The sequence below is a fragment of the Plecotus auritus genome (genome assembly GCF_963455305.1).
Source record: "Plecotus auritus genome assembly, chromosome: 9".
NCBI lineage: Eukaryota > Metazoa > Chordata > Mammalia > Chiroptera > Vespertilionidae > Plecotus > Plecotus auritus.
The window spans coordinates 141,076,384-141,103,319 of record NC_137783.1 but is presented as its reverse complement, the minus strand read 5'-3'; the positions used below and the strand labels follow the sequence as shown (position 1 = coordinate 141,103,319).

At 37.8% G+C, this 26,936-nt stretch overlaps 1 protein-coding gene and 1 pseudogene across 3 annotated transcripts; both read left to right on the top strand.

The window, feature by feature from the left end:
- The first annotated feature begins 59 nt into the window (after positions 1 to 59).
- Positions 60 to 25,970, top strand: API5 (apoptosis inhibitor 5). 2 transcript variants are annotated; one of them, XM_080687400.1, is made up of 14 exons: positions 60 to 282; positions 5,538 to 5,699; positions 6,757 to 6,850; positions 7,442 to 7,507; positions 8,750 to 8,901; positions 10,168 to 10,374; positions 11,412 to 11,516; positions 13,251 to 13,340; positions 14,279 to 14,460; positions 15,294 to 15,387; positions 16,369 to 16,425; positions 17,102 to 17,178; positions 17,679 to 17,815; positions 23,911 to 25,970. In XM_080687400.1, exons 1-14 carry the CDS (start codon positions 214 to 216, stop codon positions 23,991 to 23,993), a joined length of 1,575 nt encoding a protein of 524 aa, XP_080543526.1. In that variant the 5' UTR covers positions 60 to 213; the 3' UTR covers positions 23,994 to 25,970. The 2 variants fall into 2 exon arrangements, with proteins under 2 accessions (XP_080543526.1, XP_080543527.1); XM_080687401.1 differs by having other exon boundaries at positions 68 to 282; positions 23,916 to 25,970.
- Positions 14,886 to 15,159, top strand: LOC308234835 (small nuclear ribonucleoprotein E-like; annotated as a pseudogene). Its single transcript has one exon. The product of its transcript is annotated as a small nuclear ribonucleoprotein E-like (transcript).
- Positions 25,971 to 26,936: the final 966 nt, after the last annotated feature.

The window sequence follows — 26,936 nt, the reverse complement described above, 5'->3', positions numbered from 1 at the left end:
TTAGCTGTCAATAAAGCCGCTCCCGACGCGCACGTCGTTACGTATGCGTTGGGGGCGGAGCCTCCCAGTGCGCGGCGACTGGAGGCGGTGCTGGCGGCTGCTAGAGGCTTCATAGTGCGGCTCGCGGGCTTGGGGCAGGAACTTCTGGGGCGGCGGTGGAGCCGGCGAGGACAACGACGACCGCAGGAGCGAGCCCTCGGCTTGTCGCTCGCCATGCCGACGGTGGAGGAGCTCTACCGCAACTATGGCATCCTAGCCGATGCCACGGAGCAAGTGGGCCAGGTAGGTCCCCGAGCGGCCTGCAGGGCCCTGCGCTCCGCGGCCTTTCGGGAGCGCTCCCCGGGCCGGGGCGGGGGGACCGCGCTGCGCTGTCCCGCGAGCGCCCGGCCGCGCTGGCTGTTTCGTCGCGGTGGGCCCCGGTCTGGGAGGGTGGACCCCGGCGTCCCCAGGGCGAGCGCGGCCCCCCTCCGCCTCCCTGGGGCAGCCTTTCCTCCCCGTGGCGCTTTCTAACTCAGCCTCCCGGTAGTTCTCCCCCCGAGCCTAAGTCTTCCTCCTCCTTCCCGGTGTTCAGTCCCTCCAAAGACTAGATGAAGAGTTCTCGAGAGGTCAGACATGTCTTTCTTGAGATAAAAACCTGCTCTTCATTTAGGAGACAGAAGTTTGCAGGGGGCAAAAAAGAAAGAAAATGAGCCTTTCGCCCGGACTTGAGTGAGGGCTTGGGATTTCATTTATTCAGGACCTGATTTGAGCGCCTACCACTCACCGGGACGCTGTGCCGGGCGCTGCAGGTACAAGATGGACTGACCGGCGCTCTGCCGGGATGTATTCTTAAAGAGGGAGACTAGCGATAAATCAATAAGGAAGATAGGTTTTATTTTATTTTATTTTTAATGAAAAGGGTTGTAAAATATAGCAGGGGCAGTGGGAGGGGGAAGGAGAGTGCAGCGTTATAAATAGAGGTGTCGGGCAGCAGGTCTGTCTGCAGCGTTTGCCCCGACGCAGTTGGAGGAGTGTGGTTGTCCGCACCAGCCGTGGCCTCTTTGTGAGTTTCCCAGCCCCGGGGGGCGGGGACCTTGAGGAGTTGCTAGCTATGCGTGTGCTTGTGTTCTCTTGGGAAAAGAACCAGGTTCTCCCGGAGGGTTATCTTGACCGTTTTTGTCCGAAATCCCATGCCACCTATATTTTCAGTGCTTGGAACTTCATGGGATTCTTCTGCTGGAAGTAGGAAGTGGACGATCCTAGAGCTACTAACGTTAGCTAAGCTGTGGTATTGCCCCCTCACGGTCCCGTCTCTGGACATGTGTCATTTCTGAGCCGAAGAGGGGGAAGTGTTGGAACCTTATTTTAGCTTAATCTAGAATTGTAAATATACAGTTTCAAGTATCACGATTTTCCTTCCTTACATAGTTGCCGTTTCAGTAGGGAATTTTGACGTCACTAATGAGAAATATAAGCTGCCTGTTGTAGATGAATGTAAGGTGTGGGTTATAGATCAGCTGTGGAGGAGAAACTGTCTGCCTAATAAGACAAGGTGGGAAAAACTGGTCAATCATAGTTCGATTTTGTTGTTGTTCCTAGAAAGAGGTAGTAGTGAAGATATTCTCATTCATTGTGGCTGAGTTGGGGAAGATTATAGTAAACTAGAGACCCGATGCGCAAAATTCGTGCAAGAGTAAGCCTTCCTTCCCCGGCTGCCGGCACCTGGGACCCCAGCTTCCCTCGGGCCGCCAGCAGGCACCCGGACCCAGGCTTCCCTCGCAGCCCCGGCCTTTTTTGGAAGGTCATCCAGAAGGATGTCCAATCTAATTAGCATATCCCCTCTTTATTAGATAGGATTGTTCTACCTAAAATTGTACATCAGCAGAGGGAATGGGTAGAAGCTACAACAGTGATTCTCAGTCGGTTTGCATATGATGCTCTGCCAAAGAGGTGGATCAGGAATCTTGTAGGGAAACTTTGAAACCATATACATAGTGATGTCCCATATCTCCACCTTCATTTTTTTTTAATTTTGCAGTGTTGATTATTGCAGGTGTCCCCCTTTCCCCCCTTTTGCCCACCTCCACCCACCCCCACCTCCCTATCCCTTGGTCTTCACCCCACTATTGTCCATTTCCATGGTATTTGTATATATATTCTTTAGCTAATCCCTTCACCTTCTTTATCCAGTCACCCCACTCACCTCTCCTCTGGCTCCCAATTCCATTTTGTTTGTCAGTTTATTTTGTTGATTAGATTCCACACATTAGTGAGATCATACAGTATTTTGTCTTTCTCTGACTGGCTTATTTCACTTAGCATAATACTCTCCAGATCCATCCATGCTATTGCAAAGTTTAAGAGTTCCTTCTTTTTTACAGCTGTGTAGTAGTCTGGTATAAATGTACTGCAGCTTTTTTATCCACTCATGTACTGATGGCCCTGATGGGACTTTTTCCAGATCTTGACTATTCCCACCCTTTTGCTGGAGTAGAAAAACGGTAGACAGCCACCAATTTACAGTGTACGATAGGGCAAACGAAAGCCAAACTAGAATTTATCTGTGCAGTATAATGGATAATTGAGAATTGCTTGCATTCCCCTCATATGTCATCTTTAATTATAAATACTACCAGATTAGATTGATCTCCCTCAAGAGGTCAAAAATGTCTTTCTCAAAGCAAAAATCTGCTTTTAATTTAGGAAGAGTGCTTAGGAGCCATAAGTTTGTGAAAAGCAGAAAAGGCATCTTTCCTGCAGACTTCACTGAGGGCCCACGATTTTATTTATTCAGTACATTTTTTGAGTGCCTACCATGTAGCAGACACTGTGCTGGGCAATAAAATTTTAGCACAGTTCCCTGTTGATGATGGGAGATCAGTACCTTCATGATACTGTAATGACAGCTGTCAAGCAACTACTTAAGACAAAAAGACCTCTGCCTAATGAAGTGAATTCTGAGGGACCTAAAGCTCAACTAAACCGTAATGCTTACAAATTCTCTCTTGTGTAATACTTCGTCCCTTTTAGAAAAAAATCTCTAAAACTTCAGCAAAAGAGGATGGTGGGTTTTAGGATTCTACTTGTGACTTTTAACTAACAAAAGCAAGAGCCAACTTAGTGGAAGGGACACTGCTTGTCTTTTATTTTTTTCTTTTCTTTTTAAGGAGAGAAAAAAGTTTTCATTCTTAGTGTAGCAAAGCCTGATTTTCATGTTAACTTAGATTTACAGTCAAGACTTAAGTTTCTTCGCCCTAGCTGGTTTGGCTCAGTGGATAGAGCGTCGGTCGGACTGCGGACTGAAGGGTCCCAGGTTCGATTCCGGTCAAGGGTACATGCTCAGGTTGCGAGCTCAATCCCCAGTTGGGGGCGTGCAGAAGGCAGCTGGTCAATGATTTGCTCTTATCATTGATGTTTCTTTCACTCTCTCCCTCTCCCTTCCTCTCTGAAATCAATAAAAATATGTGTGTGTTGTTTTTTTTAAAAAAAGACTTAAGTTTCCTGATAGATACCTATCTGGACACTTCTGAGACCATATTTGAGTTTCTTAGTCTAGAACTTTCTTCTAACTTTTATTTTTATTTTCACCCTTTGACAAAGAGTTGAGTACCACAGTTGCTCACGTTGCTGCCTCACTGAGGGAGTGCCCTTGGCACTACTGTCAATACTAAATAAGTTCTCTGAGGTTTTGTCAGCTAATTTTCCTCAAGCAGATCATATCTTTCTCTTTTTTTTAACCTCCTTGGCACTATGTATTCATTTATAGTACTTCATATTTGTATTTTATTTCATTTGAGGACTTTTCTTTTTCCCTTACTAAATTGTAAAAACACTTAAAGTTAAGGGTTAAATCCTTTTACAGTTGTCCCTTGAATAAAACGGGTTTGAACTGTGGCAGTCCACTCAGTCCATGCACATGTATTTTCTGATAAGCAAACTGCGATTGATACATTCTAAATGAAGCATGATTTAATACCTCAAAACCTTCCAATCCCTCTGTCACCTTTCCTCTTTAGCTCCTGTGTTCTACCTACTTACTCAGCCTTCCTTTCCCCATTCTGCATCTGCCGCTCCTTCAGTTCTCCTTCCCCTGCTCTGTGTTCCTTTACCTCTCTGACCCCCTTTCCACCGTGCTCTGTCTGCCCAGGGCTTCTGACCAGCCATAATAGAGCTGTGGCCCATCATTATTTTAAATTGTGCTTCAGATGTTTATGAATTTATTTAATATTAAAGAGTAAATACTTAATTTGATGTAGTCAAATTTTTTTAAAGTTTAAAAAACAAGACAAAATACAAACACCTGTTAAGGGACTGTGGCACTTAGGGTTTTCTAAGATTAGATCCTTACACAGGAGTACACTGGCTTTTCAGGGTGGAAGAGTACAAACTTTACTGACTTATATTTCATTCTTTTGGTGTCTTTTTTTATGGAATGTATGTTTTTTTAGAACTGATTTTTAGAATGTGTTTTTTAAGTAGGTTGGCAATATAAGACCTAACCTTTTGATACATAGAACACTTTATTTCTGATTACTTAATAAGGAAATGTCCTTAATTGAGATTAATTGAGATTCTACTGTACCTCAGTAACTTTGCATCCTGCTTTATTTAATTAAATCATTGGTGATTCTATAATTCATTGGATATTTATTAGTTATTCCCCTCTTGATGGCCTGAAGTATGCTCACATATCTAAAGCACTTAGCGAATTGCCTTATACAGAGTAAACACTATGCTGTTTACACATTTGGTATAATTGTTATAATGTTTAAGGGTTAAAGTTTTCTAGTAATTAAAAGTTTTATCCTGATGTCCAAACAGGAGATGCAACTGTAGCCTCCATATTTATTACTGTTCTAGCCAGGTTGATCATTGTTATTTATTGAAAGGACTGGTTTGGAGGCAGGGGTATAGGAGGATACGGAACTAGTTGACATGAGTATCTGAAGGAGAGCACTTCTGAATTTTTTTTTTAAGGAAACAGATGAGCTTTGAATGTATTATTCTAATAAAAAGTTAAATACGTGAATCTTTCTTAAACCAAAATTGGCTGGCTATATAGAATGAATTATTTTCATATTCTAAAATATGAGGTAAAGTAAAGCTTTCTAACCTTTGTGATATCGCTTAATTTCAGGAATGTATTCTCTTCACCTGCTTTAAAGTGCTAATTGGAAACAAATATATTTAAATACATGTAACACAATACTTTGACGACTCTACCACATTCATTACAATTTTTAAAGCATGATACAGTCCCAGGCTGGGGTCAGTAATCACTAGAATGAAGAAGTGTTGGTACATCAACAAGCTTAGTTGCTTTTTCCACTTAAAATTAGAGTTATCCTTCTCTCTTTCCCTACTCACAAAATAACTCGTGGGCAGGGGGCAGGGAACAGATGGTAGGAAGGTAGGCGTCCAATTTAAGCAGTAACACTCCAAAATAAGCCCTATTTCTAAGCTTAGCCTTTGTAAAATTTTACTAATTTAGATTCAAACAAGTTTGTTTAGCTTTTCATCATTCAGAATTGTGTTTTTTTTCTGCTTTATTCTTTCAGCATAAAGATGCCTATCAAGTGATATTGGATGGTGTGAAAGGTGGTACCAAGGAAAAAAGATTAGCAGCTCAGTTTATTCCAAAATTCTTTAAGCATTTTCCAGAATTGGCTGATTCTGCTATCAATGCACAGTTAGACCTCTGTGAGGATGAAGATGTATCAGTAAGTTTATGATTGATGTTTTCAACAAGTTTTCAGATGTTACCATTTCCAGACATTGTATGTGCGTAGTTAATATAATTAAGTACCAATCATATCAGTGCCCAGTAAAGTACTGCAATATGGCTTGACACAATGTCAGACTATTTCTCTACATTTGAGAAAATATATTTGCTCTTTCACCACCCTTCAACTGTGAAAAATGCATAGAATTACAAGATACTTTGTTTTGCTTATTCATTAAAAATAGGTTGTGGCCATTATTTTATAAATCATTATACAATGTGCATATGAAATCAGACTAATGTTAGTTTTCAATCAATTTATGCTTACCTTAGATATTTAAAGTATTAGTAGTATTACATCATAAAACATAGTTTCAACAACCCTAAATATTTTTCATAGCAGAAAAATATTTGATATGTGTAATAATTGCATGTGGTAACTAGAATAAGAAGAATTAGCCTTTAGCATTTCTGGCTGCTGATATAGGTTCCTGAGAATTTTCAGCTATTAGTTCATGACTTTCAAATGAAATTTGTGAATTAACATTTCATGCAGAATTTGCTAGCTGTAACTCCCATACATTTTTATGTTAAACTAAATAAGCCAAGACCACATATTTGGAGTTAAATACACAAAATATTCACAAATGTCTATTAAGTAGTCAATACTGAATATTGGAAAGTAAATAGTTACAAGTATGACATTGCCACTGTAGGCTTTCTTAAGGATACATATTATGTGCCCTTAAAAAAAAAGTTGTGTATAATCAATATATAAACCATGGTTTATAATCTCAAATCTGTCTACTTCAGTCAGACAATCATATTTAATGTCCCTTCCCACCACATTTTATTTTAGTTATTCTGTGAAGCTTGAATGTTAAATTGAAGCAAATTATTTCTGAAACTGCTAGAATTTTCATGTTTTATATTTTTGTGACTCATCTGCCCCCTAATTATAGTTTTTCTGTGGTTTTAGTTTTCTTTAAAGATTGGGTTTGTTGTTTTTATTGATGATAGTATTTGGTTAAATTTTTGTTTGAAATTATATCCAGATTCGACGGCAAGCAATTAAAGAGCTTCCTCAATTTGCCACTGGAGAAAATCTTCCCCGAGTGGCAGATATTCTAACCCAACTTTTGCAAACAGGTAAGGAATATTAACATTATCCTTTTAATGAATATAACTTCTCCAGGCTAGAAGGGGTCAATGGGCGGGGAGGGGAACATATGTAATACTTTCAACAATAAAGATTTAAGACCAAAGATAAATAAATTCATTTAAATAATAGTATTTAAATCTGCAATTTAAATATATGTAACTTCTCTCTGAAATGACTGTTTTTAGCTTTTTTAAAAAAATAAAATTCTCTTGTATTTAATAGTTTGAAACTTAATGAATTGTGATTATCTAATTTCTAGTGTTGTTTTGTGTTTAGTTCTATTTATAAAGTCAAAATTACTAGATTCTTTGGGGGATTTTGATGCATCATGATCCCCACCCCTCCAGTTTCCTATAGTTTCATAATTGTACGATCTTAATATAAAACCTTTCCAGGCATGCTATATCAGGTTCTCTACCTTTTTAAGGAAGATGTATTTTCTCAGTACTTGAGAGAATTACTTAAATTATGTGTCTCAATGTAATCCATGAGAATCTATGTTGAATCTTAAGTTTGAAAATGAAGCAGATGATATTTTTCACTTATTTTATGCATTGTGCCACTTTTTCTCTTTGTAGATGACTCTGCAGAATTTAACTTAGTGAACAATGCCCTGTTAAGTATATTTAAGATGGATGCAAAAGGTAAGTCCACTTCTTGTTCTGAATTGTTCTTCTTAGTCTGATGTCTTAAAAATTGGGGATTTTGGCACAATTCATAAAGGATAAAGTCTTCAATTCACCCGCATATCTATTTCATAAAAATATTAAGTGTTCTTTTAAATATATTTTATTGATATTTTACAGAGTGGAAGGGAGAGGGATAGAGAGCTAGAAACATCGATGAGAGAGAAACATCGATCAGCTGCCTCCTGCACACCCCCCACTGGGGATGTGCCCGCAACCAAGGTACATGCCCTTGACCGGAATCGAACCCAGGACCCTTCAGTCCGCAGGCCAACGCTCTATCCACTGAGCCAAACCGGTTTCGGCTAAGTGTTCTTTTTAAAAAGCTATTTAGCTCAAGAGGTTTATGAGTCGAAAACCCAGCAGAAATAATTGCAAAAGCAGTTCCAAAATGCCTGAGTTTTATTTATTCGTAGCCCTGCCCACGAATCCGTTCACCAGTAGCTCGCTGCCGCCCTCCAGTAGCTCTCCACCCGCTGCCTCACCCTCCTGTTGCTCCCCCACCCCCCCATAGCTTGCTGCCCTGCCCTCTCCTGTAGCCCTCCACTGCCCACTTGTAGCTAGTAGCTTGCTGCCGCCCTCCTGTAGTTCTCCACCCGCTGCCCCGCCCTCCTGTAGCTCCCTCTGCCCCCCGGGCCCCTCCAATAGCTTGCTGCCTTGCCCCCTCCTGTAGCTCTCTGCTGCCTGCTTGTAGCTCACTGACCCACCCTCCTGATCCATGATCCGGACAACCGACCATTTGCATATTACATCTTTATTATAGAGTATTAGTAATGATAAGCCCACCTGGTGTGGCTCAGTGGTTGAGTGTCGACCTATGAACCAGGAGGTAAGAGCATATGCCTGGGTTTCAGGCTCATTTCCCCAGTAGGGGGTGTGCAGGAGGTAGCCAATCAATGATTCTGTCTTATCATTGATGTTTCTATCTCCCTCTCTCTTCCTCTCTGAAATCAATATAAATATGTGGGTTTTTTTAAAAAAGGGTAAGTCATGCTCAGTCTAACTCTGAATCCATGAAGAAAGCATGTGATCACTCTTACAGTTGGAGCTGTAGAAGCTTCATACTAATTTAACCAGTATCAATGATAGTCAGGATGTTTGTTAACTCACTTGAGAAGAAATACTATAAACTGAGTTATATTTAAAAACTTCATTATGATAGAGAATTAACTTGCTACACAAAACTATTCTATGTTGCAGGGACTTTAGGTGGCTTATTCAGCCAAATCCTTCAAGGAGAAGACATTGTTAGAGAACGAGCAATCAAATTCCTTTCTACAAAACTTAAGACTTTACCAGATGAAGTCTTAACAAAGGAAGTAGAGGAACTTATACTAACAGAATCCAAAAAGGTAAGCTTCAGTCATCATTTAATAAAACTTCTCTAAAACAAAAGCACGTATTTGAACTTAGCAGTATTCATCAATGTATATAAAATGACATATCCCATTAGAACCATTGTAGAACTTCAAGCTTTTCTTATATTTTGCATTTTGCTTGCTTATAATGATGAATGTGTGTTAATTTAAAGGGATGTGATCACATTTAAATCCTTTGTGGTTGCTAACCTCAAAATTTATGCATTTTCCAGGAGTCTACAGATCGACTCCTTCAGGAAATTTTACCTAATTCCCACCTGTCTTAGGATAATATCTCAGTATTCTGGATAGTTTCAAAATAAAAATGAAATCACATTGAAATGACCTTTTTTTTTTGTCCTACCCCATGACATACTAAGCTCTTCAAGAGTGTGCCGCCAGATCTAGCATAAATATAGATGCTGAGATTATCAAGATGTGTCACAAGTAATTTTCACTTATGAAGTGCGAAAGTTTGGGAATAATTTACTTTTTTATATGTTTAGGAAAATTCCAAAATTCACTTGCTTACTAATAAGATTTCTTCAATGAGAGAGAAAGGAGCAGTTATTCAGCTGGGAATGTCAGCATATTTTACCTATGCTCCAACTAATAATCTGGTGGAATATGTCTTCTATTTTGTATGCAATTACCACATTGGTGTGAATGAGGCTGCTTTGAAATATAGGAAACTGCATCTGGTTTACTACATAATTTCTCAATCTCTATTTTGCTGTCACTCCCAAAAGAGCCTTTTTAGGCTTATTTTTTCCTTCACTACCCTTCCAGGCATTTTTAATGCCACAGATATACTGTATATCTTTTTATTTACTGTATGTAAATTTGTGCTTTAGACATAAAAAATTAAAATTTTCCAAGAACCAAATTTGCCGCCTTGGAGACAACATTGTGCCCCATCTATAATAATAGAAGTGTAATATGCTAATTAGACTGGACGTCCTTCCAGACGAGGCTGGGGCTGCAGGGGAAGCCTGGGTACCTGCCTGAGGCCAGAGGGAAGCCAGGGGAAGGAAGGCCTACTCTTGCACGAATTTCATGCATTGGGCCTCTAGTATTGATAATAATGTTCTACTCTGAAGTTAAATTGACTGAAGCTAGAAGTTATACTCTCATTAGTATTTCAGAAACATTAAGAGCAAACTGACTTTAGTAACTGAAATAAATGTTACACTGCTTTAATACTGATCTTTTCCATTCAAGTGGTAAAGACACTTATTTTTAATTACTATCTCTTTCCAGGTCCTAGAAGATGTGACTGGTGAAGAATTTGTCCTGTTCATGAAGATACTGTCTGGGTTAAAGAGCTTACAGACAGTGAGTGGAAGACAGCAACTTGTAGAGTTGGTGGCTGAACAGGCTGACCTGGAACAAACCTTCAACCCATCAGATCCCGACTGTGTGGACAGGCTCTTACAGTGCACTCGGCAGGCGGTACCCCTCTTCTCTGTGAGCTCTTTGTTTTACATAGATGCTATTTTTATTACTCTGTTAGCTTATATTTCTTCTTTTTTTAACTATTTTTTTATTGATTTCAGAGAGAAAGGGAGAGAGAAGGAAAGATAGAAACATCAGTGATGACCCCACACTGGGGATCGAGCCCACAACCCCGGGCATGGGCCCTGACCTGGAATCCAAATGTGACCGCCTAGTTCCTAGGTGGATGCTCAACCACTGAGCCACGCTGGCTGGGCAGCTTATATTTCCATAGATATTCACTTGAGCACTCTCTTCAAACCTTTGCATAAAAGTGGTAACATAGTGGAATCAATATTTAGTTTATGGGGGCTTGAGTAGGGTTGGTGAGAGACCAAAGCGGCAAGAAGTTTCTTTAAAGTCTTCCTAAGAGACTTCTTTTAAAGTCTTGAGAATTTTGCATCATAAATTATAATTTGGCTGAGTTTCTAAAATACTTGCTTTAGTAATTTAACCTTTTTTATTAAAATTTCTAACAGATTGTTGTTCTAAGTATATGCTCTTTATCTCTGGCTTTGTGCTATTTCTAGCTATCAGTGTTCTGGGATGTGCATACCATAGTTTAAAAAAAAAGTTTAAAGGATCTATCCTTTGTGAAAATGTACAATCTGAAATTCAACACTAAAATCTTCCCCAAAATTTGCAACAGTTAAAAGATGTATAGATGTTGCCCTGCCCGAGTGGCTCAGTTGGTTGGAGTGTCATTCTGTGTACCAAAAGATTGCTGGTTAGATCCTGGTCGGGGCTCGTACAGGAGGCAACCAATCGATGTTTCTTGCATTGCCCCCCCCCCCTCTCAAAAAATCAATAAAAACATATCCTCGGGTGAGGATTTAAAAAAACAAAGATTTATTTCTGGGGTGCTCCAGGGTGTGCTCTGCATTGTATTTGTAGCCACAGTGCTTGATGCTGTAGTGCTCAGTTAGCATTTGGGGAATGACATTCTACTGTTATATTTGAGAGAATATGTCTCCCTTTTTTGACAACTCAGTATTTTTTGTTTTTTACAGAAGAATGTGCATTCCACAAGGTTTGTGACTTACTTCTGTGAGCAGGTTCTACCTAACCTCAGCTCCTTAACTACTCCAGTGGAAGGTCTTGATATACAGTTGGAGGTAAGAGAAGATTTCTCCTTCTGGTACTGAAAAGCCATTCTCCTATTTTAATAAAAATATAAACCACAAACTTAAATCCGATTTCTAAGACAATAGAGGTCTGGTGATGGCTAGCAAGTAATCTGTCCTAGGATGAATTACATAGGAATGATTTATGAATTCAATTAAAGGTTGTTGTAATGGGAAAGCACTGCTTGTAGTTTTCATTGTAGTCAGTCTCTACCTTTGTAGCCTTAATACTTTTAAATAAGGTATTTAACTAATGATAGTTCCCATCTCTATCCTCAACTGATAGAGCCAGATTTAAGCTGGATTAACACAAAATATCCTTTATCCTTTCTCCAATAGAATTGATTACTCCGTCTCTCTCCTTTGTATCTCAGCTCTAATGTTTATATACATTTTTTCACAGCATGTGTAATACTTTACATTTACTTATCTCCCCACATTTAACCATATTCATCTCCATATCCCCAGAATCTAGTGCCTGATTCTGAAAGGCACTTGATGATTGTTGAATCAAACTGAAATATGGAAATGTATTTTCCTCATAGGTCTTTGGGGTAGAGAAGACTCACTGTACACTGTAGTTTGCTTCAAATGTTCTCGGTTTGGCTTATCAGACTGGATTAAATAAAGCAAAGATGGACCTCAAGAATAGTGGCAAATACCAGAGATTAAATTTTAATAGTAAATGAGGCCCTCTCTAAGTGTTAGTAGATAGTTATTAGCTGCTAACCCCTAGCCAAGTGGTTCCCATTGTGGGGCACACATCCCACAGGAGGGCAATTTGATTTTTAAGGGGGGCAATTCGAGATGGTTATTAACAGTGAATTTTTTGCATTTCTTATGGTTCTAGGGGCCTCAAATACAGTATATATTGACATATGTATGCATTTCAGTTCTGTATTATATGTTTTGAAACTTTATTTGCTATTTTTTCATATCACTTCATTGTGTGTGTTTGTTTTTTACAATTTCTTAGTGATTTCTTTCTCATTACTTCAACTGTCCTTTCGTTCTTTCATTTTTCTCTTTCATGGATGCCATGTTCTTTGGAAGCTTGTTTAGACCAAGCTAATGGCCTTTTAGGCTTCCTCCATGTGAATAGAAGTTCACTTTTTGAATAATAAGAATTATTTGTCACAGGCGGGCATCAGGATTTTAGAGATACGTAGGTGGGGCATGGCCAAAGGGAACCACTGCCCTAGCCGATTTGGCTCAGTAGATAGAGCGTCGATCTGCGGACCAAAGGGTCCCCAGGTTTGATTCCAGTCAAGGGCATATACCTCGATCACGGGCTCGGGCCCTGGTCAGGGCTCATGCAGGAAGCAACCAATCGATGTTTCTCTCACATCAATATTTCTCTGTCTTTCCCTCTCTCTTCCACTCTCTCTGAAAATCAATGGAAAAATATCCTCGGATGAGGATTAAAAAATTTGTTATTTGCTGTTAAGAGTACTTTCTCAGTTTTTTCTACAAATTGTCAAGTTAGTTAATGTATTTGTCATTTTTACATTGTATTTAGCACTGTCATTAACCTGTAGCAGAAAATATCATGTATATTCTTTTCCTTATTATATTTGATTGTTGAAAATTCTGAGAGCTGGGTTTTAGGGTCTTGCCCTACAGCTGATATATATTCTGATTTGACCAGTCACATAATCTCTCTGACCTTATAGTTCTTGCTCATTCAAGAAAATAATACTAATAACAGTAAATTGTGTATTTTAGGTATTGAAACTGTTGGCGGAAATGAGTTCATTTTGTGGTGACATGGAAAAGCTAGAAACAAATTTAAGGAAACTGTTTGATAAGTTATTGGTAAGAAACCCCTCCCCCATGAAAATTATATAGCCCCTGAGTATAATAGTGTAGTATTAATTTCTAGATTATGGAGAGCCAGATTTTGAAGTTACAGTATTAGACAATACTAGCAAGTGCTGTTAGCTGCTCAGGCCACATGTTTTCTACTTTAAAAAAAAATCTATTTTTAATCTTTGGCATTTTTTCTGTTGTTGATGCTTTGTAAAAAGTATAATACAGGATTTATATAGTAGGGCCTTCTGCTAGCCCTTTATCAAAATATTCCACCATTCAGGTTGCTGCCCAAGGCCTGGTAGGTTTAGCAACTAGGAAATAAAGTCAAATTTAAGTCATAATTGTGGAGAAAATAGGCCGTCTGATAAAGTCATCAGAGTCACCAAATTATTTTGTTGGGTGTGAGCAGTTATGACGCAGTGATAAGCATTAGGTCCATAGTGTGAATGGAGTCATCCAGTATTTGTAATACCTACTGGGGTGCTACAGTACTGTTAACAAATGCCTTTGGTGGTAATTTGAATGAAAAAAGAGTCAATACTTAGAGAATATGGACTAATATTCAAAGAAGATTTTTGGAATTAGCATAATTTAGTAGGTTAAGATCATCAACTTAAGAGGTTGAACCTAGGTTGACTAACTCTTTCACCATAGGAAAGATACACTTTCAGAATTCCACCTACATTGAGTGCCTAATGAATGTTAGCTACTTTCATTGTCATTATTAGTATTAGTAGCAACTATAACATAGGTTAATATGGAGAATTGACAGTGTAGATCATTGATCCAGTAGATCTAAAAGACATATCTTACTTAAATTTCTGATCTTGGTACGTTTTAATGCTTAATGCCTTACCATAAAAGCATGCCCTACAATTAGTTTAATATATGTTTATAATTATTTAGAACAGATTGCAAATATCTCTATTTTCATCTCTTAGGAGTACATGCCTCTCCCTCCAGAAGAAGCAGAAAATGGGGAGAATGCTGGTAATGAAGAACCTAAGCTGCAGTTCAGTTATGTGGAATGTTTGTTGTACAGCTTCCACCAGTTGGGCCGAAAACTTCCAGATTTCTTAACAGCCAAACTGAATGCAGAAAAGCTCAAAGATTTTAAAATTAGGTGATGTATGATTGAAGTAGTCCAATCCTTGGCAAAGATGATGGTTATCTGATGCTCCCTGGGTTTTATTTTCATTTTTACAAGAGCTGTCTTCCCACCCTGCCTTACTCCACTGGAACAAAATGGAAGAGCCACAAAAGAGAAATGGGTGCAAACATATAACATCTGTCATATATGGGGGAAAAGAACTTTTCCCAAAAATGGGCTCTGGCTCTCCCCACTTTATGATTTGGGCAGGTTCCCTAATCTTTCTAACACCCCAAATTAACAAATTTATATCTTAAATTTTGAAATGCTTAGCTGCTGTATCATCTGTTACTGTCCTCTACTCTTTGGTAAAGCAGAGGTTTAATATGAAACATTTGATCAGAAGCAGGCAACTTAAGTTACTCTAGCGGGTTAGTGTGGTTTTGTCAGCTTCCAACATGGTGTACTGTGGCCAGGGCCAAAAACTGCAGGTGATGGTGCAGCCCATCAACCTCATCTTCAGGTATTTGCAGAATAGATCTCAGATTCAGGTGTGACTTTATGAACAAGAGAATACTCGGATAGAGGGTTCTATTATTGGTTATGATGCGTATATGAACCTCATATTAGATGATACAGAAGATATTCATTCTAAAACAGTCAGGAAAACAAATGGGCTGGATCATGCTAAAAGGAGTTAATATTACTCTGCTCCGAAGTGTTTCCAACTAGAAATGACTAGTTGAAGTCAGAAATTGTTGAGAAGGCAATACAGTTTGTGTTTTTTAGGTGTCCTTTGTCTAAGTTGAAGTAGGAAAACAAAGTTGAAGTGATAATTTGCTAATTAACAAATACTCTTTCTTTAGGCTGCAGTACTTTGCACGGGGCCTGCAGGTTTATATCAGACAACTTCGCTTGGCTCTCCAGGGTAAAACAGGCGAGGCCTTAAAAACAGATGAGGTAGGAATACTGGGTCACATTTCAAAGAAATTTTTATAATAGCCACCATTTATTACCAATTCAGACTGAATTCATACATTGAAATGTAATATGCGACTTTATTTGAAATAGTGCTATAAGTCTGTGTTGTGATACATGATGTTAGAAGATTGTCTACATATTTAGTTATTTGCTAAGTTGTATTTTTGTTGCAATATCTTCAATGTTTCCAATGTTTGTGGAAAATGTTACCAAACTTAGATACATACCAATCTTTCACTAGGGTCTCATTAGCAGCACATACTAGTATTGTTTAAATATTTGATTGATGGTTGTCATATTTTTAATTTCATCTTTTTGAAACCCAAATATTAAATTGGGGGAAAATATTAGGAAAAATATTAAATTTTATACCAAACTATGTTTGTTTGTGTTGGGATATTTGGTTCCCTGGTTTCATCTATTTTGATCACTCTTCATCCCAATCCTAGTGAAATATTTTAAGTTTTTATCATGTCTATCTTTAACTTAAACTGATTATATTCTTAAATATATTTTTATTGATTTCACAGAGAAAGGGAAAGGGAGAGAGAGAGATAGAAAAATCCATGATGAAAATCATTGATCAGATGCATCCTGTACATCCCCCACTGGGGATCAAGCCCTCAACCTGGGCATGTGCCCTGACCAGAAGTGGATACGTGACCTCGTGGTTCATAGGTCGATGCTAAACCATTAAGCCTCACCTGTCGGGCTAAACTGATGTGTGTTTTTTAAACTATTTTTTAAATAATTCCTATGTGCATATGACCTGTCCCTTACTCATTTTTTCAGGTAGATTGTAGATAACACTTTAATATTCTAACCTGTCAAGATTATTTGCTTTCTTTGCCATCTCTGCACTGGTTTATAGTAAAAAAAATAGGAATAATGATTCTGAAAGAGTAGTGTAATAAAATATGCATTGTAAAAGTTATTGGCATTGTTTTTTTCTTTTTGCAGAACAAGATTAAAGTTGTTGCATTGAAAATAACAAATAACATCAATGTTTTAATCAAGGTAATAAGTATTCCTTTCTTACCCAGTCCTCCCAAGCTTGCTAGAAAAGTAGTGTTCTACTTTTGAACTACTTAAAAAATATGCAAGAGAAATACTTAACTGTTATTGATATTTTATCCTGAAACTTGAAATCACATTTAGAAAAAACTTAGCTTCAATTTCTTAAGTGTTGTGCACAACAAGGGATTAATAAGTAATAGGTGTACCTTTTAAAAAAAGAATTATTTTTAATATATACTTTTCTTATTGACTTCAGAGAGGAAGGGAGAGGGAGAGGGAGGGGGAGAGAGAGATAGAAACATCAGTGATGAGAGAGTCATTGATTGGCTGTCTCCTGCATGCCCAACAATGGGGATCGAGCCCACAACCCCGGGCATGTGCCCTGACCTGGAATCCAGATGTGACTGCCTGGTTCATAGGTCGATGCTCAACCACTGAGCAACACCAGCAGGGTAGTAATAGGGGTGTAACTTTTAACAAAATTGTCCTTGTTTAGTTTTTTTTCTTGCAGCATTTTTTAGGACCTTAATCACCAGCACAAGAGCAAGAAAGATAAATTAAAGCTTCCTTTCCTAAAATTAATCTTTAAGATGTCTTTCTGTTTCTTACCCTCACCACCCAACCATTCCACTCACCATCAAATACATAGAAATCTTGTCTAATTTTGTCTCTTCAGGATCTCTTCCACATTCCTCCCTCTTATAAGAGCACAGTAACATTATCCTGGAAACCTGTACAGAAGGTTGAAATTGGGTAAGAATTATATTTAAAAGGAATTTAAGTGTTCTAATACTTATGATTTACAAATATAAAAATGTGAATTCAGATGTTATATTTACTGTATAAAATGGTACATTATTAAATGATTCTTAATAAGATGTTAAAATATGACTATTAGAAGTATGACTTAAAATACAAAATCTAATTCTAGTACTTATAAAATAAACTGGTGGAATACAGCCCTAGATTTTTCAGCCTATTTGTACTCATGTGGCATAACTAGACTTTCTGACAAGTTTTACAAAAAGGGTCACTTGCATATAGTCTTTGAAGCTACGTATTTTAGATTATTTTAAAGCCTTGTAAATCTTTTTTGATAATGTCTGCATAACGAAGGCACAGTTAATTTGATGACATCAGAATGTTATTCCTTTTTTCTGGTATGACTATCATCTTTAGAGTGCCTATGCTAAATTATAAGTGCCTCTGGTTTAATGCAATTTTTTTTATTGCGGTTCTTTTTACTGTTATAGGCAAAAGAGAGCCACTGAAGATACAACTTCTGGTTCACCACCCAAGAAATCTCCAGCAGGACCAAAAAGAGATGCAAGGCAGATTTATAATCCTCCTAGTGGGAAATATAGCAGCAATTTGGGCAACTTTAATTATGGTGAGCGTTTCCGTTTGGGTATAAGCAGTATGAGAGATTAGACAGAAATTGTGTTGTACTTGATTTTCATTATCAGTTATATACAGTATTATAGCTGTTCTCTGTGATTTTTCTGAGTTAGCTTGGGGAATTAGAGCTATTGGGGAAACAATTGATCCTGTTCCTTTTTGACACATTCTTGCGGGCTCACTGAACTAAGCATGTAGCACTAAGCACTTAAAAAAGAAAAATATGCCTCTTGTATTCAGAGGAGCCAACAGAAAGAAAAAAAAAAAGGAAATTGGCATGAACCATCCATTCCTGGTATTCCCTGTTCTAGCTTCAAGGCAAGACAATCTGTGCATTCTCCTTCAGGGATAGAGCTATAGCTTCTAGCAGATGTGGTGTTAGTGATCCCCCCTGGTCCTTGTCAGCCTACTGCTTGTCCTCCTGTCTTCTACACTGTTTCAAAAGGAGAAGTCATAGAAATGGAGTCAGATGTTAAAGTGTCATCTGGCAAGGAAGATATGACCCATTGTGGTCTCCCTGCTGCCCAGAGTGCAGTCTTCCTGTCAGCTTCAGCTGTTAGTGCCAGAAGGGTTTCCCACTAATCTATTCTCTCCCAGGGCTATTGAATGAGAAGTGAAGTTTGTTTCTCATTGACTTACTTCCTCATAGTCCCTTTCAACGAAGAATAGACAAAAATATCATTGACTCCACAAATCTCGTTTTAAGACATCTATATATATAAAAGCGTAATATGCTAAGTGTCCAACCAGTCGACCGCTCGACAAGTCGCTATGATGCACACTGACCACCAGGGGGCAGACGCTCCAACTGGTAGGTTAGCTTGCTGCCGGGGTCCGGCCGATCGGGAATGGGCGAGATGGGCTGGACACACCCTGGAGCCAACCTCCCTTGGTCCCTCCCTGGCCTCTAAAATATTTCTTCTAATTAATTTCCTTTCAATGTGCATGAATTCGTGCACTGGGCCTCTTGTTTAATAATACTAGCACTCAAACATACTTGTTATTGGCCTTGATTACCAATCAGAAGTAATTCTGCAGTACAAGTTTCCCCCACTATCCATAAGTAGAGCATTCCTATAAACCTTTCATAAGCCGAAATGGTGTGAAGCGAAGCAATTATGTTTAATTTATGTAGAAAAATTTTAGAGCCTTCCAAGACCCAAAAAATAACCTACCAAATTATACATCCTATATAAGCCTAATATGCAAATTGTCCCCTCAATCGGGAGTTTGACCAGGGGGCAGGGCCAGCAGCAGCAGGCGGCCAGGGGAAGGGAGGCTTCCCCCTCCCCGCAGGCAGCCCCTAGGGACCCTACCCATGCACAAATTCCACGCACCTGGCCTCTAATAAAAAACAAAAATAATACATATAGTCAAAGCAGGAATGATGATAAATGCACACCATGTTTACACGCATCAGTCCCACTCAAGCAGTATACTTTGTTACTGGATGCCACGTAAAAGATCACTTTGATACTAGCAGAAACTATGGTAACCAGCAGCTTTCAACATTCTCTGTGTAAGTAGTACAAATGGTGAACAGAGGCTGATTCAACACACAGCATCTTTATTTCATTCACCACAATTGAAACGCTTAATTACATCCAGTTTTAAAATAAGCATAACACCTTTACAAAGTCTCAGGCTTTTCTGATATTTTAGAACACATCTTGCTCAGGTATGCATAAAATCAAGGTAGAGTACAGGTGCTCACAGATACTGTTCAAAGCTATGGCAGCTTGATACTGAGATGCTGAATGAGTGTAGTTCCTGGGAAAGGAACTTGGTGGAGCCACTTTCACTATTCGTTGCATGCTGCCTAGATAATGGCTTGCTGCAGAACAAACACTAAATACTATTTTCGCTTTTTGCCTTTTTTCTTTGAAGCAACTTTAGTGTGGGAAAGATCACTGAATCCTTTTACTTGTGTAATAATATGAAAACGTGCATCTCAGCCTCTTTTCTTACCTGAAAAATAGGTGTAACACCGAGATCTTAAAAACTTCAAATAATATTTGTGAAAGCATTTTGTAAATGGAAAGGATTTTGTGTTACTTTAGGCATATTTAGACTTTTGTCCAAATATTGTCCTCACTTTTACTAGTTAATATGATGTCTTAAAATAAACCATTTTTAAAATCAACTCTTAGCCAAAACCGGTTTGGCTCAGTGGATAGAGCGTCGGCCTGCGGACTCAAGGGTCCCAGGTTTGATTCCGGTCAAGGGCATGTACCTTGGTTGCGGGCACATCCCCAGTAGGGGGCGTGCAAGAGGCAGCTGATCGATGTTTCTCTCTCATCGATGTTTCTAACTCTCTATCCCTCTCCCTTCCTCTCTTCCTCTCTGTAAAAAATCAATAAAATATATTTTAAAAAAAAAAATCAACTCTTAGATCAGATTCTGTCATTTGATTTAATGAACATAATCAAGAACTATGGCAATACATAGAGCATTGTATTACTTCACTTGGGCAGGTTACTTACTCGCGTTTCCATGAGGGTTCTGCCCTGTGCCTGATAGTGAGAATCGGATGATAATAATGCATTTGAAAAATGCAAACCCTTAGATTGTATGTGATATTTTTTAAACTATCAACGTGAAAAACCTTTTACCCAAGACAAAAATCCAGGAGTCACAACTTCAGTTCTGTAGTCAGCAAAGTAACAAAGGGCAAACAAGCATGCCCAATGATTATCTTTTGTGTTCAGTATTACAATACTTTCCCATACTTTAATATTTCTATAGGGCGCAACTTGTAATTGGGGGTTTGTCATAAATTGAATACAAAGCAAACTCAACTCTGATTCTTAATAGAAAATAGGAGTAAATGTTCTTCTAGTTTTTATATTTGAGAGTTGATTATCTGCTTATGCATATTCTTGCAGTACTACAGATTAGAATTGGTGGGCCCATCTATCTCAGAATTTTTACCCCTTTTTTATGCCTGTCCTTGGGGAAATGACAGCATATCAGGAAGATGTTGCATATCAGAAGCATGCTGCATTTCTTTTTTTCTGGGATGTTATTGTTGCCTCAAAATTGGAGGGGGGAAAATGTTTTGTGGTCTTTTTAAGAATAGATTTTGTTTATATTTTTAAATTTTCTTATAATGGGATTAAATGATTTACATTAAAAAAAAACAAAACAGCCGAAACCGGTTTGGCTCAGTGGATAGAGCGTCGGCCTGCGGACTGAAAGGTCCCAGGTTCGATTCCGGTCAAGGGCATGTACCTTGGTTGCGGGCACGTCCCCAGTGGGGGGTGTGCAGGAGGCAGCTGATCGATGTTTCTCTCTCATCCATGTTTCTAACTCTCTATCCCTCTCCCTTCCTCTCTGTAAAAAATCAATAAAATATATTTTAAAAAAAAACAAAACAGGGCATTTTGCAATATGTCCCAATTGCAATACTTGCTAATAAAATTTTCCATTGTATTGAATTTAAAATTTTACAGAACATGTTAATAAATACTATCCATTAATCACTCAAAAAAGAAAAACAGAATAGATTTTGTTACCTACATTTGGCAAAATCATCATAATTCTACTTTTCTATGTCAGCCAAGCTCATGCTTTGCTTTATTTTTTCCAGGGAAGACTAAATGGTTGTTGATGTTTTTTAAGTCATATACACTGAAGGGTTGGGAAATATATTCCTTTTGTGTTATTAGGGAAACAGGTAGTGTTAATATTACCACCCACCCTATAGAACAGGTTTATTGTAAAGAAAATAAACTGTACCAGTGCCATGGGCCTAAACTTGTTCACCATAAAGAAGGAGCCATAATTTGTGATTGTTCTTTGAGTCCATGCAGATATATTTACACTTTGTTTCCTTATCCAAGTTTATTGTTTTACTAGCCCATGTCTCACTTATTTACTTTATGAACATAGTATTGGTTCCCACAACTGAGTTCAGCTTCCTGGTGTATTTTCAATCAAATCATTTACAAACATACCCATGTTTAGTAGTCCTTCTATGAAGAAAGTTCCCCAGTAACCTGGAAGTAGTAAACATTCTATATTTTGTGACTTGTGTCCTTTACCTTTTATCTTTTTAAAATATAAAAATTTTTATAGCATAATTTTAACTGGGAGTAGTGATGTTTTAAGTTAGTAATATAAGCTTGAAACCACTGGGAAAAACACAGAAGTGCTGAATGGTCTCTCAGGATGAAGCCTTTCAAAAAGAAAACTTGGTGACTCTTTGTACTGTAATAACAGCTATATCAGTTGCAGATCAAAAAGAAATAGCCAGTATAGAAAAGGTAACAGGATCAAGTAATTAGCTGACCAATTTAGGGGAACCCAGTTCCTCATATTAAAATTGATTGAAAAACAATTGAAAGGGTGGATTTTAGTAGTCTGTTATTAGCTTATAGGTAATAATAATGATATCGATGAGGATGTTTAGTAAGTGTGTTGATGTTAAATTTATTGAGAAATTAAGGTTTTTTTGTTTTGTTTTTTTAATATGTTTTATTGAATTTTTACAGAAAGGAAGGGAAAGGGAGAGGGATAGAGAGTTAGAAACATCGATTCAGCTGTCTCCTGCACACTCCCTAATGGGGATGTGCCCGCAACCAAGGTACATGCCTTTGACCGGAATTGAACCTGTGACCCTTCAGTCTGCAGGCCCGAGCTCTATCCACTGAGCCAAACCAGTTAGGCCGAAAAATTAAGGTTTTATAATGAGTATGGTGGGGGGAAATGTGCAGACATGCAATAGATGAGGCCCAGTCTTAGTAAAAAATGCAGAGTTATAGCTACATAAAGGTTGCAAAACTACCTGAATGCACCCGTAGTCACTGCATTCTTCCCCTCGGAACATCTAGTAATATTATGAATGTGTTCACTGGAGTAATAAATATAATGGTTTCATTTAATGGTGTGCATACTGATCAACTTAGAAAAATGTGTCATGAGAGGTGACTTTGAATCAGATCCCATTCTATTAGAAATGTTGGCTAAGCTGGAGAAAGATCTAGTTAGTTTTCTAACTCAGAGTTTCTGGAGGCAAAAAACATATATTATCAAAACATCACCCAAATAAGGTAACTATATTTCTAGCCATAATGGCAAAAAAAATGGGTTGCAGTCCCAACTCAATAGGAATTTTTCAAGTATCCAACATTATGGATCCAAAAATAGCAACACAGTTTCTTTTTCTTGCTCCTAATAAAATTGCTGCAATGAGGAAGTTTGAAAGTTCAATGAAGAGATTTGACCTCTGGAATTAGAAATTTGAGACTCTTAATTTATGTATGATGAAAGTCCAGGCTTGCTGATAACTTCAGTCAATTTTCTTTACTGGAAAGACTCCTCAGAAATATGTTTCTGGAGCTATAAAAGAGACTGCCTAGTGAGTCAACATCTTATTCTACCATATGACACACGTGACTTGATTTTTCAGCAAAAGATGTGCTTAATTTATAATCAGTAACCCAAATATCATATGTATACACATCATCACTTTTTGGCAGCATCTCTGAGCAGCTCATATAGCTGATAAAGCAGGGAGAAAAGCTGTCAGCATTTACATCTATATTTATATCTATATTTTTCTTGAGTTTTGGTGCTTGAAATATGATGACCCAAAACAAATTGCCTATCTATTGCATTTGAAAGGAAAATTGTGTCAGTCTAGCGTCTAGCTAGCCTAATATTTCATAATTGATCATTGATAGTTTAAGATATTTTACATGTATGTCACCAACTTTTGAAAGCCAGTGGCTTTTTTGTTAATTTCATACTAAGTATAGAAATTTTTATAGTTTCATTATCTGTGATAGTGATAGGCACTGAAGTAAAGAACTAATAAATAGTTATCATAACATTGTGACCTTGAAACATCTTTGTTAATGGGGTACATTTAATTGAGTACCAACTATGACTATATTTTGCACCTTGTTATATGTTCTTTGATACACATGTTGTCCTGGTTTTATGTACAGGATGAATCTGTGGATGGTGTAGCAGAATACCAGTGCTGCTTTTATAGTGCCTACTGCTTCCTTCAGAGCACTGAGCTGTATTTGCTGTACTGTGAAGTCCTGAGCAAGACCTAAACCCTTGTTCGCTTTTTCGTAGAGCAGAGAGGAGCCTTCAGGGGAAGTAGAGGTGGCCGAGGTTGGGGAGCACGAGGAAATCGTAGTCGGGGAAGACTCTACTGAATAAGACATCACATTCTTCAGCATCGTCATGAGCTTAATATACTTAAATTCTACTACTCATTGGATTGCCGGGGATGTCCCTTAAAAAGGACTGCTGCCTTCAGCTAAAAACTTATTGTTCTTTATACCTTTGTATGTATGATCTACTTTTGTAACAGACCATGGTTGTGTCCAAGGTAAAACCACAGCGATATTTTTGGATGCTTTGTGCGCAATCTTGTTTTTGCAATATCATCATCATTCAGACTTCATATTGTGAATCTTTTAAACATCTTAATAATTTGAGAGCTATTCAAATCTAAAATATAATGAAATTCTATTTCTGATAACTGGTAAAGATGATCAGTTTTGAAAGCTTACTGATTTTCTTCTCCCCTCTGTCCTTTTCCCCCAATGTATAGAGAAGAGTAATGGTCAATTTTAACATTTGGTTTTCATTGTGTGTTTTTTTAATAAAGCTGCTAGGCAATGGTTCAGCATTCCTACCTAGTGTACTAAGAGCAAAATACTTAAATGTAGAAGTGTTACATTTTTAGGAGAATGTAAGCTGCTTTGCACTGCTTACTTAACTCTTCTCCATATATTGTGATAATAAGCTTTTGAATATGGGATCTTACTATTTGAATAGAAATGTGTATGTATAATATACATACATACATAAGATATATGTGTGTGTGTGTATATATATATATATGCATGCTGACTACACAACATAAATCACTTTTTAAAATTCCAGGAACAGGTAATCTTTGACATGGTGATTACCCTTTTGAGGCTGAATCCATTATTAACTTGTTATCTAGGTTTTCTTCCCAGAGGTGAGGGATTTTGAGTCCGTTGCACTTACATGATTATTGTTATTTAAAACTGAAAATAAACAAAGGCTGTGTTTTCAAAGATGAGTTTGGCGATCCCTTTTGGAGAAATACAGCCAAAATACTGAATCCGATGTACATATAGGTTTCTACAGGATGACATAGAATAATTTAGACTTTGGGAATTGAATAACCAGGGCAATCCAGGAAAAGTGACTTGATAACATGTTCTACCAATAATAAGGGATGCTCTCTGTTTGCTTTTGCCACTTTGAAGATTTTAACTTCTCAGGTTATTAATCAAAATTATTGTATAAGTTAGCCAATAGAATCTTTAGGTTAAAAAACAGATGGGGGGTTTGTGGAGTGTTTAATGTCATGGGCATTTTTAGTAGCATAGGTCCTTTGCTCTGCATTTGAATGTTTCATATATTTTTGTTTCACAGTTAATATTCCCTCCCCAAGTTTGCTACTCAAATCCAATGTCTGAATAACATTTTCTAGTAGTTTGGCATATTTTTTGAGGAATAGTTAGTAATTCCAATGGCAGTGTCTTCATTACTGTTAACCCTTACAGTGGGGGAAAAACAAAACCCCTTTGTTAGAATTACTGCACATGTTTATGGGATAAATATTTTTTGAAGACTAGAATTATACCAGTGAGCATAAGAAATTGGTCAGCTTGATTTGGAGTGGTGGCAATAATCTAAACATTCCAAAAGACAATGAGCTGAACCTGAGCTCCCTTGGAATCTGAACAGACATAGGAATCTGGAATTGCTATTTGAAAACTGTGACCAGGTGGCCGAAAGCCATTTCAAGTATAGGAATTGTATTAGGACTACCGTTATATAAATTTGAACATTAAGTGTAACTTTTCCTCTTTTTCTTTTTTAAAGAATATTTGTAAATTCAAAGCTGAGCAGAATTGACTCTACTTTAAGTTTGATATTGAGTTGACTGTGTTTCTTCCTTTGCCACCTCATTGTTCCCCTTCCCTTTCCTAAGGCAATAATGCACAACTTAGGTTACTTTTGCTTCAAAATTTGAATGAAAAACTTCATGTCATGATTGTTTTTCTTTTGCAAGACATCTGTTTATCACATTGTTCAAAAGTAAATGTTTCCTTATGCTTTTGAAATAAATTTCCTTTTGTAATTTTGTTTTGTGTCTTGATGTGTTATGATTATGATTACTTCAGATTCTTGGATTTCATTAAACATTTATTGATTGCTTTTCATGTGCCAAGCAGTGTGTCTTACCATGAAAATACAAAGATAGACAAGCTACTGCTCTGCCTTCAAGAAGTTCAGTCTTGCAAGTTATCTTTAATTTTCATTCTTTTGGATTTATTTTTAGAAGCTAATTCACTCTTCTGAAAAAAGGGATTTGGCTCTAATCAAAGCATGAAATATTTCCATCCTCAAGTTAATATTCAAAAACAAGTTGGGACTTCTTAATTTGACTACCAGCCTTGAAAAAAAAAAAAGTCTCCTGAAGTAGTATCAAAGGTTAGAAATATTCTAAAGCCAGAAGTTGAAATGCACCAGGACAAGATAAGGTCCCTTGGTGGTCACCTTCTGTGGCTTTAAAAACACCTATATGCTGTGGACTGCCAAATTTGTGTCCATCATTTCTTGTTTAAGAGTTTCACAATAACCTGATCTTCCTGCTAGTACACGACTCTCTAGCCTGCTCTGAACACAGCAGCAAAGAGACATGTACTCCTTTACTTGAAGCTGTTCAATGGTCCTCATTTCGGAATGAAAATCAAAAGCATTGCTGTGGCTTTAATTTCTGACCCCAGCTGCTACTCTTCCCCTCCATCACACTGCTCAAGTCAGTTGGCTTCATGCAGGCTAGGCAAACACATTCCTACTTTAGAATCTTTGCACTAGCTGTTTCCTCTAGCCACACTTCCTTATGTCTGCTTGCCTACTCCATTTCCTTCAAATCCTCAAAGATCACTTCAAGGAATCATTTCACATTGCAATGCCCCTTTCTATCCTGCCAAGACTCCAGATCCCACTTACCCTACCATATGTTTTCTGGAGTATATAATTTGCTTATATGTTGTTTACTCTGTCTCCCCCTGATAAGACTATAATGTGGCTAAAATGCCACAAAG